The 16,665-nt window shown below is 38.4% G+C and overlaps 1 protein-coding gene across 23 annotated transcripts in view; it reads left to right on the top strand.

Moving 5' to 3' along the window:
- Positions 1-16,665, top strand: part of DTNA (dystrobrevin alpha) — a 354,043-nt gene that overhangs the window by 254,361 nt on the left and 83,017 nt on the right. For all 23 annotated transcript variants that reach the window (XM_055323947.1, XM_055323949.1, XM_055323948.1 and 20 more), the window contains 2 exons: positions 2,956-3,169; positions 14,126-14,211. In XM_055323947.1, coding sequence (XP_055179922.1) covers positions 2,956-3,169; positions 14,126-14,211 — 300 coding nt within the window. The remainder of the gene's footprint in view (positions 1-2,955; positions 3,170-14,125; positions 14,212-16,665) is intronic.

Below are 16,665 nucleotides of genomic sequence, written 5' to 3'. Positions count from 1 at the left end.
TTAAAAAAAATTGCCACCATCTCTGCTAGAACCACAGCAACAGGCTCCAGCCACTTCCCCCATGCAAGTCCATTACTCTCTTCCCCTACAGTCTGAAATGACACTTTTAAGCTGCATTTCTGAGCATGTCACTCTATTTAAAACCCGAATCTTCATATTTTCAGTGTAAAGACCAAAAGACTTGCCAAAGCTACAGTGCTCCTCCAGCCTTATCTTGTTCCTCTGTCCTCTTCACAAACCATCTCATAATCCCATTTTGTATCTAGCACCCTGTCTGTCATGGTAGGTCATTATTTCTGATTATCTGTGTGATTGTGAATCACATCTCTATCCCTGACTGTTAGTTCTCCAAGGCCGGAGCAACATCTTTGCCTTCTGTACCCAGATATATCCTGAAGTACTAGATCCAGAGGATCTATATGTCAAGCATAAAGGGAATAATTACAGGAATCTCAGTTCCTGCAGAAATTAATTTAATTCCTCAAGAAATTAAATAAACAAACAAGCAAACCTATAGATGCCATCTCCGTGGGAGTACCTTGGTCACAAAATTGAAAAACTGGATGAGTAGCATTAAGAAACAAGTAATTTCCTTGTTGTATGATATACAAAGATGGTAACAAATTTGGAATCACATAAATATGAATTTATCCAAATCTAGTAAACATTTAAGTATTTCAGTTAGAAAGTGATTTGTGTTCTTCTGTCCCAAATCAGAGATGTGCTAGAAAGTGTTGTTTGTTTGTTTACATGATTCACATTGTTCATTTGTTCAAGTATAATGTACTGTCTCTGTGTATCAGGCACTCTCAATTTTGACTTCATGATTTGTCCCATTTAAGGAATACCATTTCTGCTTTGTAGATGAGGAAAGTAAAGCTCCAAGTCTTCGAGGCTAAGAGGCCTCTTGTAGTAGAAGAGCCGTATTTGGACCTAAGTCTTTGGACTTCAACTGCAGTGCTAATCCCTACTCCCAAGTCCAGAAGGTCAATAGATGCTAGTTTTGTTTTTTATTTTTTATTTTATTTTTTTAAAAGATTTTATTTATTCATGAGAGACACAGAGAGGCAGAGACATAGGCAGAGGGAGAAGCAGGCTGTCTGTGGGGAGCCTGATGTGGGACTCGATCTCAGGACCCTGGGGTCACACCCTGAGCCAAAGGCAGATGCTCAACCACTGAGCCACCCAGGTGTCCCATGGTTTTTTTTTTTTTTAAGTAGAGTATCAGAAATGAGCAAAGAGGTGGGAAACAAAAGCTTGGGAGTTGGTAGAAAAGCATATAGGGAGTGCACACTGCTCAAGAACTGAAACCTAAGTATATATTTCACTGAGAAAGACAACAGATTTGTTTTCAAATGTAAAGATGTAATGAAAAGGGAACCTTAAATTTGGTGAAGTTGTGGAGAAACTGGAATTCTCATACACTGTTGATATGGATATAAAATAGTACCACTATGTTGAAAACACTTGGGAAGTTTCTCAAAAATTAAACATACACAGGCCATACAACCTAGTATTTCCTTCATTTCCGAGTATTTACCAAGAGAAATGGTTGCATATGTCTATACAAATATTTGTACGTGATTGTTCATAGCAACTTCATTTGTGACAACCAAAAGCTGAAACAACCCAAGCATCCATCAACAGGTGAGTTGATAACCAAATTGTAATATATCCACTTAATAGAATACTGTTCAACAATATAAAGGAACATATTATTGATTCGTGCAACAACATGGGTGAGTCTCAAAATAATTATACCAAGTGAAAGAATCCAGACCCCCCCCCAAAAAAAAGAGTACAGATTATATAATTCCAGCTATATAGAATTCTAGAAAACCATTTTGGAAAGTATATCTGTGGTTGCCTGGGGTGAGAAGTGGGGAGGATTAAAAGAAGCAGGAGAAACTTTTGAGGATAATGGAAATGTTCACTGTCTTGATTGTGATGATGGTTTCTGGGATGTTATAACAAGACCTCAGCACAAACAGGGAAGAAAGAGAAATGGAATTCCAGACTTTCCAAGTGAAAATAACCATGACTTAAGTTTTGTGAGCTAGTCAATAATATAGCCAAAAAACTGTTTGTTTTTGACCAGGGTAGTTAAGTGATCTGTGACTTAGTTCTGTTCCTGCCTTCTAGAGATTACTATTCCTTTTTCCCCTGCCTCTCTTCCTGCTTTCTTTAACTTTCCCTTCTTTATTTCAAACCTTACAGTATGAAAAGTATATAAATAAATGAAAATATTTTAAATAAATGTAGGTTTGACATCTTTTCAAACATTGTGTTTGTTTCTTTTAAAGGGTCAGTGTGTGCAGTGGAAAAATGCTTTCAAGGCAGATAGACTTGTTAATTTTAATCACAAGTGCTATATACTTCGAAGTTGCTAAGAAACTAGATCTTAAATGTTCTCACCACAGAAAAAGAAATGATAATTATGGGACATGACGTGTTAGCTAATGCTATGGTGGTAATCACATTGCAATATAGAAATGTATCAAATCAACATGTTGTGCACCTTACACTTACACGATGTTGTGTGTCAATTATATCTCACTTTTTTTTTAAGTCAGGTAGATGTGGATTTGAATGCCAGTTTTGCCATTGGCTGGCCTTGGACCTTCGCATTTGTCAGCTAACTTCCCTGGTCTTCAGTTTCTTACATGTAGTATAAAGATTGTAGCTATATTTCAAGGTTATTTTAAAGATTAGAAGTAACTAATTACTGTGGTTTTTAGGAAATAATGTTCTTGCTATTACACATTGCACATCAAGTCTTTGAGATCATTCAATGTCTAGATATACTTACTTACGCCAACTCTTACAAGAGTCGAACACATATGGAAGACTATGAGGTGTCTTGACCAAACCGGACAGATGGTACATGTAAAATAATGGATTTACCTTTCCCTGCATTTGGGGCTGATGTGTTCACTCTGCTTTAATTGTATGTAGTGCACCTGGTGGACATTTGGAACGTCATAGAAGCATTGCGGGAAAATGCTCTGAACAACCTGGACCCAAACATAGAACTCAGCGTGGCCCGCTTGGAAGCTGTACTATCCACCATTTTCTACCAGCTCAACAAACGGATGCCAACCACTCACCAAATCCAGGTGGAGCAGTCCATCAGCCTCCTGCTTAACTTCCTGCTGGCAGCCTTTGATCCGTAAGCTCCCTCTGAATATCTCTGTACATGTTTGGTCTCTCCTTCCTCTTGTCCTTCTTGGTCTTTATTCCAAATAATTTTCTAGAGTGACCAAATACCTCTTTTTTCTTGATCAGTTACTTCTCTCAGTAAAGTCTCTCTGTGTCTAACATGAATTTTAAATTCTATAGGAAAAAAACTAGAGAGTAAAATAGTGCCATATGAAGTCGAGGACAATTGTATTTTATATGCTGACCTTTATTTAACTCATCCCACGCTTCCCAGAAGCTATGGATGCTTGAAAGACTTGCATGATGGCATTCCTGTGGAGCAGTTTAATGAAGCATAAGTGGGAGGATGCTTTTAACTCTCTTCTTTGCAGATTGTCTAAGACAGTGTTTCTGAGGTGTCATAACAAGACCCCAGAGCAAACATAGAGAAACTGACAAGGGTTTCTTGACCAGCCTAGTGAAAGTAGCCATGACTTGCATTAAATGGATTGATCAATAATGTGCCACATAAAACAATGTAATGCTGACCGCACATGACAATTGAAACTTAGCCTCAATATCTTATAATTTCCTCTCATAGAATCAGAGAATTTCAGAGCTAGCTGAAATATTAAAGACTGTTCTTCCAAATCTCTCATTTTACAGAAAGAGACTATCACTTGTCCAGTGTCTCTCAGCAGGTTAGTGGCAGAGAAGGGATTTAGGTACTCAGCTACGATTTCTTTTCCAAGGCACATGTGGCAGCCTTGTGAAGTGTAAAAACTCCCCCAAATTACTTTATCAGCCTAAGATTTCAAAAGGTCTTTTACTGATAGCCTCTAGTCTAGATATAGGATCAACCATCTCCACTTTCACTACTGGTTTTGAATATTAAAAAGGAACATTGCTAACTTGACCTTTCAGCAGTTGCATTTTAGGACTCCCGAAAGATTTTGCTTAGTCTCATTGACTGGCCAATGCTTGGGAATATATAAGCCCAGCACTGGAGATGTTCCAGCCAGACTAATGTTATTATGCCACTCACTAAAGTCACCAGCTGTCACTTTACAACCTAGAGTGGTAACAGAATTATTCATGCTCAGTTTGACCAATGTAGATTATTGTCTTGGGATGTTTATATTTTGAGAAATTCTCAATCTATAGTTGAAATAAACAATTCTAAAACAAGCAGCCTGGCTTGATAGATCCCATGCTTAGCCCATGCAGACTTAAGAGCTAATGTACTGCTTTGGTCTGATCGCTATGGTAACCAAGTGGCAGGCAGGTAGAGAAGGCTATGGTTCTACATGACAGGTGATAGAATGGAACCAGGCTATAGAATTGCTATAATGGCATTTCCATCCTACCTCCTTGATAAGACCATGGAAGCTTCCAGACTTGCCACTAGTGTCTTCAGGGAACTATTTGTTATAAGCGAACAATGGAAAATGTAAAAAGAAAAATGTGATTCTCTCCAAATCTTAGAGTATTGCTGCAGGATTCATAAGGACTCAAAGGTAAAAAAAAAAAAAAAATTGTATACATAAATATAGAAATGGGGCCAGATTAACAATAAGGGAAGGAGGAGTTTGTGAAATGTATGAGAGAGCTAATATATACATACTATATTTTATATGATGTAAAATATCATATCTCAGTATTTCTCACAATATGGGAAATATACAATAGAATTATATTTTTCACTTCTGTTTGGAAATATTGGGAAAATCACTTTGAAAAAATAGGGCTGAGTATGTTCTCTAACCAGCTAATCATGATTATTTCAAGATCAATGAATGCTAAGCTTAAGGACTATCTTAAGGTAAGGAGCCATTGACATGAATGTTCAAATGGGATATTTGTTTATTTCTTACTCTTCTCACTGATAAAAAAGGCTCTGATGTATACTTTCAGTAATCTCATCATAGATTTTTTTAAAACATCCACATAGAGAAATTTCATTTTACAGATTTGCAGACACATCCATATAGAGACCCCAGTTTATAGGTTCTTCCGCATTCTTCCTTGGCTTAGCAAATGAGTATAGGACAGTTCTGCTGATACTTTCCATCTGATGGCTTTTGAAATTCTAGATGTGAGATGGGAGCCATAAGGAAGCATCAGTAACTGGAGAGAGAAAGTAACCAGAAATATTCACTTAGAAGTGAACGAAACAAGGGACACTTAAGAATAAAGTGCTTGTTCAGTTCAATTCGTTATGATAGTAAACTCCTGTTTCTCCAAATGAGATCCAGTATGGAAATCTGATGTTGCTTCCTACCACCTATCCCACAACAAAACCCAAGTGTTTAAGGGAGCCTTCTGCAGGTTGGCAGATGTGAATGAGCCTAGTGCATCAAAGATATGTTGTTACTGTAGAATCACTGAGAAACATTTAGGAGATTTTTTCTCATTTGCTGTAATTTAAATGAACATACCAAAACCGGGGGGGGGGGGAATCTAAAATTAAAATGAAAAAAATTAAAATCTGCATTCTAAAGAGGTATCTGTATATATTTTTCAAAAGGAAAGACAGTATAGCGATTTAAATTCACGAAGAATGAGAACTTGTATTCAGAGAAAGGTGGTTATTATTTGGGTAGTGCCTTAAGATTCACTAGACTCAGCGAGGAGGAGTCTGCCGTGGCAATGGTAACTTGAAATGGAGTTCAGAGCCCGCTGCACTTGGCTGTGGCCCTGAAAGCCAGACTTGCCTTCTCACAACATAGTTCGCCAAAAATAGCACTCCTTCCTTCCCTCCCCAAAGACACACCTGGGTCTCAGTTCTCACACAGGCACACTTACTGCAGATGTCAGTTTCCTGGCTGCAAGGTGTCTCACCAGGTCAGCTTCTCAGAAGGTAGAGAGTATGTAGCTACAGACACAGGATGATTTCTAGAAGGTTAGGAGCTAGCATTTGTGCCCAATGGCTATGCCTATGCTTGCCATTCTGTCTCTGAATAGTCCATCTCTAGAGTCTAGAAGATTTTTGTTCTTCCTGACTTTCCTCCTAAAAATGGCTATAGCTAGCAATTACCAACTGACTGCTAGGCAGATCTTTCCACCCCGGACACTATCTTCTCCAGGGTCCCTAGAAAAATGGATAGGTGCACCCAGGAAGTGTGGAAAGAAGTGTCAAATCAGGAAGCAGGGATTGAGAGGGAAGAAGGATATTAGGAAGTAGCCAAAGCCAGTCTCTGCATCTTGTCCCTTTCTTCCATACATTCCCGGATGAGCCTAATGCCTTCCCTTAGATGCTGACAGCCTGGCAGCAGCTTCTCTTCTCACCATTTCTATTATTTTTGAGGAAATTGAAAGTAACAAAAGAAAAACAACATGGAAGCAAGTTACAAGATGACAATTTTTTTTCAATAGCTTTATGGAGGTATAATTGAAAATAATTCTTAAAACTCTATAATGGCCTTTTGGAGAGGGAATGTCACAAGTTGATCCACTGTGAAGCCCAACTCTCATGGTTGAGTTACCTCCCCCTGCCCCAGGTCCCACTGTTCCTTACACATGATTTTGCTATGTCTTACTGTGTGCATGACTGCCTGCCACAAGCTACTGTACAGCGGGACCATGTCTTACTCTTTGTATGCACAGCACCTGAGACAATATCCAGCTCATAATGCATCTGTGAATGAATGAAAGACTGAATGAAAGTCAACGATTGACTCTTCTTAGCTCATCACACTGATTTCTTCTCTTTCTTTTTCTGAAATCAAGTCCTCCTTAATCTCCAGTATATTACCAAGACTGGGGAGTCCAAGTTTGCTCTGATACCTAGATTCATACCCTCTATTTTTACTTCTGCTCTACAAGAGAAGAAAATCAGATATCTATGGCTACTAAAGTAAGGGCATCCGATTTCCACACACACAAAAAAAGGTCTCTTGCTCTCTTCTTACTTCCCTGGGAAACACAAACTTTAATCTGTTGACTTAATCTCATTTCCATTCACTAGAATCTTCCTCCTTAGGGAAGTTCCTCCTAAGGTAATTATGTGACAGTGGCCTTGTTTTTAGCAAATATTATTTTCACATATATTCAGTCATATAAATATTATGGTAGGAAAAATGATAAATATTAAAGGAACAGTGGTGTTCCTATTTTCAGATGTCAAGCTTTATTGTTAATGCCACTTCTCCAATGATAATAATAATATACTAATTGTAATAATAGCTAATATGTTGTCAGTATTTACTGTGTGCCAACAATCTTCCTGGTTTGGCATAATATGATTAGAGGGAGGTTAAACAATGTGCAGGTCATACAGCTTCATACTAGCTGAGGTGAGCGGGGGGAAGAATAATTTGTTTCAGGCATCAGGGTAAGTTCAGCTCTATTCATGCTTTCTGTTTCATTTTTTTAAATGAGAATTAATGTGTGTTTTTTTCCCCAGATCTACCCTACTTTTACAAGATATTTTTATTTGACTCTCATTCCTTACCTTTCCAGTTTGGGTATTTAGATATATCTGAAAGTGTATGTGAAGTAAATTTTTGGACTTAAACGTATTACACTGTAGATTTAGAGTCAGTTTTATGACAGCCATCCAGAACTCCAAATCTATCATATAATGGTCTTTCACAGAGAATACAAAATCCTGGTATTTTCCTCTCTGCTTGACATATTGCACCTTGCTGAGCCATTTGAACATCCATTCCCACTGTGGAGCCTCTCCCCCGCCCTACCCCTGACACTATGAAAGGTACCACAGCACTATTTCAGACGCATGGATATAAAATATTCTGAAACTCTGCCAAAACACTTCTGTCTTTTGAGTTTTAAAAACGATTTTGATGTTTAATGCAAGATGTACTACAAAGTACACAGCCCTTTCTCTGTGCACCAATGAAATGTATCATTGACGTTTGAGGCTGGGAGCATGTGTGAGAGCGAAGGAAGAAGAGAAGAGGTCTATAAAACCAAATGTTCTTCTCTTTTTACTATTTGGCCAAAACTAAATATTTAACATAGTGTTTTCCTGGTGATTTTTTTTCTCACCGCATCTTAAACTCAAGATTTCCACAGAATATTTTCCTCTAATCACTAAAATTTTGTTCTAGTGGAAAATACTTTGTTCCAAGATTCCTATATGTCACTAAAATAAGATCTCTTTTCAAAGAAGTTTCACAAGTATAGATAAAATTAACAGCCTTTATGTCGCTCATCTTTATGTCAGACTTATACTTTTTGTGAATGGCAAATGGAATTTCATAGGGATAAAGCGTTGGCCCCTTCCATTCTGGAAAAACCCATGGCAACTCACATGACTAGAAGTTATGAGGAATTCTTTTCCCAAATGTTTTGCTAACATGATGGGAAGCCCAAAGACACACCACAGCCAACTAAGGGTTTTCTATCTGTTCACATGTTAACTATGCTAACCCAGAAACCAAGAGTAATTATGTGTGTAATCACTTCGAAATTCAAGGTATCACATTGAGTGCACAGCTGATATTAAGGACCGTAAGGTCAATTTTTGTAATTTCATTCAAACACTTAGTATTTCTCAATATAAAACTTAAGTGGTAAATCAAAATTTCTTTTCACATGTGCATTCATTAATTTAATTAACATATATTAAGAGCTTGCTTTGCACTGAGTGCCACAATAGGCTGGTGATGAAAGGTGATTAAAGTGAGATCCCCACCCTTTTAAAAAATGTGTGTTAAAATTAACTGGCTTTGACTCTTTTTCTCCAATAGTCTATGAGCAAACTGATAGGGGTGGGAGCCATACCTTACCATCTTTATATCCCCAACCTATGAGGCATTATCAGTAAATATATGTTGAGTTACAAAATGAGTGATCCATATGAACAAATTGATTCCCAGATAAAGACATGAATTATGATAGAGGCATGTTGTGGAAGCCAGAGGAGGAAACAATTTTCTCAGTTAATTAAGCCACCAAAATGTGTGAGAAAGAGCAATTTGAGTTCTGCGCTCATCAAAACGCTTACCAAATGTTTTTGTGAAATGTGTTGGTAAAAGAAGAGCTTCTGGTTTTAGTGCTTTTAAATAGAAAAATAATTCCTTCAGCCTGTTCCAAAAAGAATCAGTCAGAATTCAAATCTCATTTTCAAGGACTTAAAATTTATCATGGGAATCTGTAATTTCAAACAGGAAACTCGCTTGGCAACTTGGAGGAAATTTACATTCTGTTCGGAATTCAGCCTCGCATCCCAGGCCTATCAATATCTGTTTGCTGCTCTCCCCTCTTGTCAAAGGCAGATTTTCCCTCCCAGACAACTTTTCCCTGAAACTAGTACCTTCTTAGTTCAAAGAAATCAGTTTGCCTCTTTGTGAGGTCATGGAAAAAGCCCAATATAATGCAGGTTACTCACTTTTTATTATGATGTGTCAGACTTTAAAGTAATTTATGTTTTAAGACAGACATTCTACAAATCTCTGCATATATTTTAACCAAAGGGTAGGTGCTTTCTGATTTCTATTTTTAATCAGTCATCCCTTAGAAGAATTTGAAAATTTTCAGAGTGACAAAACAAAGTATAAGGGAAATAAAAGATTTAATGAAACATTGACTTATAAGGCAATTTCATTTTGTACTTTTTGCTAATTTTTTGATTGTCTTTAATACCCATTAAGGTATGAATTATATACTAGCATAGCAACTTAGGTGGGTGGTTTTTTACCTCAAGCTGGAACAGGAAAGTAAAGTTTGCATTGGCAAAAGCTTCAGGATAACTGGCCTAAAAAATAGAATATATTCCATTATGCCAAAAACCAAATAGTGGAAAGAAGGAGGAAAGCATGTATTATGCATTGCATTCTTGTTCTACATTGAAAGGGAAAATATTAAAATAAATAAAAATTGTACTTAAAAATTTTTAGAGCAAGTTTTTCTGCCCACAGGTCCTGTCCCTGTGCTTTAATAAAACCACCTTTTTGCACCCCCCAAGAAATATAGAAAAATAAAATAACATTTTTAATAAAAAATGATAGGCTAATAGTAAATTTAATTTTAAAGCTCTTGCTGTACGTTTTTTACACTACTAGTAGTGTAGTTTTGTACACTACTAAAGAATCAATTGCACTAGCAACTTCTGTTCACAAAGAATAGCTCTTGTGGGCATGTGGTTGATTCTAAGTCCCAGCCCAGCCATAAGGTGGATGGTCCTGAGGGGTACCTTGTATACCGCACACGGTATTCTCAAACACATCTGGCTCTGCTCCATCTTTCTTTAGGTGGCAATCAGAACCACATGTGAAGTTGGAGATGTGCTGCAACAGCTTTTCATAAAAAAAAGAGAAGAGCATAGACTTTTCCTAGCACCCTTCCTGGTTTTGCCGTTCCGAGGCTGTTTGGCCAGCAGCATTAGGGACAATCTATGTCTTTTATCCTCAGCACACTTTGGCAGGTCTGCTTCTGGAGTTGTGGCCAACAGCCAACATTCCATATGTGCAGTTTTACTGCTTTACTCCTAGAGGCATTGCGTGTGCAGACTCACTTTGGAACAATATGTCACTTTCCTGCTCGTTTGCACAAGACTCCTGGGAGCTTCCTGTTATCCATCCTCATGAGCTTGACTTTCCACTTCCTAGACATTTAAGGGATTTCCTGAACTGTTCCTAAATCAGATGGCCCCCGGTTAGGGTTGATTCCCAATGAGCACAACTCTAGCGCTTCTCCTCTTGGGATATCCCAACTTCTCACTTCTCCTTACTTCCTTTGTTAATGCTACTTCTTTTACACACACACACACACACACACACACACACACACACACAAATAGGGACCCTAATCCCAAGATGAGTTTAAGTAATGGCCTTGGGTATGGAATCTTGTCTAAGGCTTTATGAAACCTTCCTTCTCCTTAGCCCCCAATCTTTCTTCATACTATTATATCTACTGAAAAGTTCTTTAAAAAGATCCACATGTATCTAAGTCTTTGGTGTCCCCTTTTCCATTGTGGAATCATTCATCTCCACTCACTCCTTAAATTCCTTCAAGGTTTTTCCAATACCAGGGCTGAGCAAGGCCTAAACTCACCCAGTATAGTGAGGTTAGTACTTGGTGTGCTTCCCGAGATCTACATTCCTGCATACCCCCTGAATCTTTCTTAGTGACAAGGGTCACCTTTGCAATCTGGCACACTGGCTTGCCTAACAGTACATTCCAGTGACCTAATTTCACCCTTGAGTTCCTGCAAAACTCTCATTGAGCTGCCTCCACTTGGTGATTTATCTAGATTTATTGTGTCAATTTGGCAGAAGAGCTCTGATACAACCACTCCTGGATGTAATAGCATCAATCTTGCATTTCCAAGAACAATATAGAACTGGCAATCTCCCTATGATCTTCTTCATTAAAAGCTAAGGTTTAAGAATTCATCCGTGAGCTATCATCATTTCATCCTGTGGAGAACTCTCTGTTCCAACATTATCTGTAGTTTATCCTCTTTCTTGAGTTAAATGATAATTTCTGATTCCTTGAAAGAAATTTGTATTGCTCCTAAAGTCTCACATGTCATGCTCCTCAATTTCTCTGCATTTTGAGGACTACTTTATCACTTTATTGCTCCTATTCTCCCACACTTGGTAGATTTCCCTGTTCTCATAATTTGAGCCATGTTTCAATTTAGGAAAGGGAACTAATTATTTCCCGAAATAAAATTTTTGATACTTCCAGTTTTCCATGCAATTGGGAATACAATGCACATGGAATAATTTTGAATGACGTTTTTTACAAAATCATCGCATTTTTCTTACAGCTACCTGCTCTAAAACTAGCAGATGACTAAATGAGTGTTCATTCAAAATTCTAGGGGCATCTATTATAATGATTAGTAGTTATTAATTAACATAAGAAGTATATTGTTTGCAAATGCTGGGGGAAACAAGTGTGGGAGGCACTAGGAATATACCTAATTTAGAAGGTTTAGAAGATATGGTCTCAGTTCCCCTCTCATAGTGTGGGGTCAAGTTACATGCAGATGTGTAAATAAGCAAATCAAGGTCACTCAGTGTAATAGGTGCCAAATGGTAGGTAAAAGTGGAGAGCAGAGCAGTTGCCTGCACATCCAGGGGAAAAGCCATTTTCAGAGCCGGGTGAGTGATGATTTTGAGCTGAATCTTGATGAATAGGTTGGAGAGTCCTGAGCAAAAGGTGGTAGGAAGGTCAGGGGCATTAAATGTGGGACTGTAGAATCAAGTTCAACAGAAATGGTAGCAGGGAGACTGGAGAGCATGGATAAAGTTGTAACCATATCCTGTAGGCAAACAGAGGGTAATAAGAGATTTAAATAATAAAGTAATATAGCCAAATTTGTGATGAGTGAGCAAGCAGAGAGATCATTTAAGAAGTTATAACTGTTCAAGCAAGAGCTGATGAAGCAATGGCAGTTAGAATGGAAAGCAAGGAATGGGTTTAATATACAGGTAGGAGGTATATTTCAGTCCCTCAGACATTTATCAGGTGGTGGGGAATTAAGGAAGAGAAACAAGTCAAGGGTAACCCCTTCCCAGGATTCATTTGTGGATAGCTAGGTACATGTTAAGTCTGGCAGCCAGAAGCAGGGTGGTATTAGGCTGGCCTGAGTGTTATGGGAGCACTTTGTAAAGATCATGAGTTCTACTTTGAACATACTTGGTTTGACATGTGGTATCATATTCTAACTATTTACATAACTATGTAGATCTGGTGCTTAGGCTTGGAAATATAAATGGGAGAGCCACTGGCATAGGGCTCAGTCACTTTTCCATTGTGGCTGGCTCTATTTGAAGTCCTATGCTGAGACTGACAGCAACAAGGATAAATAACAAATGATCTGTCTCTGGAGTCTAGTAATGAACAAAGATACAATTATTTATTATATCTTATTCTTCTAATATGCTATATATGTGGATCTTATTCATGTAAGTGATTTATTCTATATACTAAAACTTTGTCAATACTGGCTTTACTTACCTTTCAGCCACATTATTATTTTAAATAACTCTTTTGATCATTCTTAAGAGTAGCAACTATCAAAGAAATGAATTACTAATGTGATACACTTTCTGATTCCAAGGTTACAAGGATAAACAGTTTATTTTGGCTGGAAAATCATTTAGCCAAAATAGTATACTTCTTACAGTGTGCCCTTTCATCACACTTTGTGAAGGACAAGTTAGTTATACTTCCTGAATCAATGAAGATTTGGTAGATCTGGTGTCATTGAAGTAGGAGATAAAACAGAGCTCTTACTTTTGCCCCTCTAAAATATCAACTCCTGGGCACCTGGATGGCTCCCCAGGCTAAGCATCTGCCATCAGCTCAGGTCATGATCCCAGAGTCCTGGGATCAAGTCTCCCATCGGACTTACTGCTCAGTGGGGAGTCTTCTCCCTCTCCCTCTGCTGCTCCCCCTTGTTCATACTGTCTCACAAATAAAGAAGTAAAATCTTAAAAAAAATAAAATAAAATATCAACTCTCTTTGACAAGTAAATGTATCACATAAACACAGTCAGCTTGTGGGTTGGAAATGATGGGTGACCAAAAAAAGGTGATGGAAAAGTCCCCATAATTACTGTAACAAAATTCAGGATTCTCCAACAAAAAAAAAAAAAATGTCTTTTTCCGAAAACCTTGTTTAAATAAATTATAGAGACTGTGGAATCATCATGCATAAAATTATTTCATGAAACCCAGAGTGAAAATCATGTTCTGTAATTGTAATCCATGGCTAAATAGGACATATCCCTCTCGCTGCCAGTTCATACTTTGAGCAAGTGACATATACAAAGAATAACTTGAAGATCCTGCTATCTCTTGAAAAAAGGAAACATTGACTAGACAGCTTTTCAGAAATTTGTGTTGAATTGTATTCATGGTCTTTTTCTAAAGTGGATGTGTTCGCATAATGTATGCAGCTACAGTGTCCTATGATTTCTACAGAACAGAAAATGTCAGATCTCATTACTGGAAATTCTCCAAATGACATCTTTTTTTTTCTTTTTCTCTTATCATTAAACAGGGAAGGCCATGGTAAAATTTCAGTATTTGCTGTCAAAATGGCTTTAGCCACGTTGTGTGGAGGGAAGATCATGGACAAATTAAGATGTAAGTTATTCTTTGTGTCTCTCTGCTTATCCCTCTCATATACCACATTTCCTTTCCCCATTCCTACCAAAGTCTGCTGCCCATTTTGAGTTTCCTCATTCCGTGAGAGTTGTTTAAAATATGATCTTCACTGATCTTTGGATTTTGTCACAGAAATATTTTCATAATATGAAAAATAAATGTTAATGATATGAATGTTTTCCTTCTCCTTGCGGATTATTATTAGTTTTATCCTGTTGAGTATCGCCAATTAGACTTTTTGTGACATTAAAGTAAGATGTATATTCTTTCAAGTTCGTTGTACTAAACTGCCTTACAAGTGTATGTCCATCAGCCTCAGGACCTGAAGGCCACGTTGGGGAACCTTCCTTTTTTAGGTAATCTAAAGCCAAAGCTCCTGGAACATTTCCTCATCATTCTTAGCCAGTGCTGTTCAAATCACTGAGAATTCCAAAGGTTCCAAAGTAGACATTGCCAGGGTATAGGCATAAAAATGCATAGGGCTGAGAATTGACTGGATTCCAATAAAAACATGATAGCTAAGGTGCCTTGAGTGACTGTGGGCCTTTTATGTACATTTTGTCACCAAATGTGGTAGTTCTTTGACCAAGAAAACACAAGAGTTTTCTTTGTTTTAGGTAAAGATGCTGAGACTCAGAGAGGTAGAATAAAGTATATCATATAGCTAAGATGGTGCCAAGATTTGAACCTGACTTCTTTTTCTCTCCACCCTACTAGTTGTATAGAAGCTGGGATGTATAGACTGTGATGTGGTAGTCTATTTTAGGATGTATAGAATCATCTGGAGGCTTTTTAAACCATTGATTTTCTGGGTCCCACCCCCCAGAGTTTTTTATTCGGAAGACCTAAGAGCAATAATTTTCATTTCTGTTTTTAAAGGATGTATGCACTGCTGTTTAAAAGAAAAGCTTCCACTTAACCCTTTCCCTTACCCTAAATATTGTGAGTTTGGCTTATAATGCTGTGTGGGAGAGAGCACTGTCATGAGAATTGGGAACCCTAGCTTGTAAGCCCAGCTATGTGACTAATTCAGTGAGTTATCCTGTGGAAATGACTTTATATCCCTAGCCCTCAGCTTCCATCTTTATCCCAGATTTGGGGATTTTGTTAGATACCCAGAGGGTCCCTCCCAGCTCTACTCATCTGTGACTCACAGCCTCCAGGCTCTTTTCTCACCTGCTGCCTGTCAACTTCTGAGTGTGATCTCTTGCTTCTTGATGTACCAAGAGGAGAAAAACGAAGGAAGATACAGAGAAAAAAAAAACTTTCGTTCTTCTGGAATTTCCCCAGACATACTCCAAGGCAAGGTTATGTCATTGGGCCAGTAGATAAGTAGAAAGCACATAGAAACCTCACAACCACACATCTCCCATCACTTCAGGAACTTCCACCCATGGACTAGTCAAATGTATTTCGGATTCAGAGAAGCCCAAGCAAGCATTATGGGGGAGAGTTTAGTTCTTCTGTAGTTAGCCTGAAAGACATTTTAAAAATTAAAAACTATCTGCCTCCTGCTTGACTGAGGATAATGCTAAATTAGAAGGTGGTGGAACCAGTGTCCTTTTTAAAAACAGCTTCAGAGTAATCCTTGAGGCATTTCCTTGCGGATTAGGCTGGGAGGAGAAAGTTGAGCAAACTGAACCAGGGCAGGGCAGAAGAAGAAACTGCAGGGTCTTCCCTGCTAACCTCATGTCACAACTGGCCAACTTATCCTAAGGACATTGGATACCGGGGGTGAGGAGTGGATGGAATATAAGTCTTGAGAAACGTTTCTGAATACTTACTCAATGTTGTATTGAAGGTACATGGATAAAAGGATTACATATTAAAATAATTTTCAGGAAAACTGAGAGAACCAGTTTTCTGACCTTCCTTGGGGTCCTTGGAGCCATTCATGAACCAGGCTAATTCTGTGCCATCGAGGACCACAGCACTCTCCATCTTTCCATCCAGGCTTCATTGGTGTCAGATTTTATTTCTCTCCTGGGAAAGAAAGGGTCTGACAATCTCAGGAGTCACATCTCACTCCAGAGACCCCCAGCCCGTGTCATTGCCCAGCATAGCATCAGTGGAGACCCAGTGCTACACCAGTCACTGGAAATGAGAAAGGAAACCCCGTGGTGGTCATGAGGGAACCCACTCCTGCCTCCTGAGCTGAGAGAAACCCCTGCTTTTCCTACTTAGCCCAGGAAGAAATTTGAGGCCAATAAAAACAGAGGAAATGGTTGTTGGGTCAGCAAGGAACCATGTCTTCACAGTTACAAAGCTCAAGATAGCTATGTTTCTGAGCAGATCTTTACCAACTGTCAAAATCCTGGCAGGTCTCTTGCCTGTCCAGGAATTCAAAGCCAAAAACGTCACCTCAAGGGTCCTTTCTCCTCACCCCACCATCAGTGAGCACAGCACTCATGTTACCTAGTGGCCAAAGTAAAT

Source organism: Nyctereutes procyonoides, unplaced genomic scaffold, assembly GCF_905146905.1.
Source record: "Nyctereutes procyonoides isolate TBG_1078 unplaced genomic scaffold, NYPRO_anot_genome, whole genome shotgun sequence".
NCBI classification, from domain to species: domain Eukaryota; kingdom Metazoa; phylum Chordata; class Mammalia; order Carnivora; family Canidae; genus Nyctereutes; species Nyctereutes procyonoides.
This window is presented reverse-complemented; position numbering and strand designations above follow the sequence as displayed.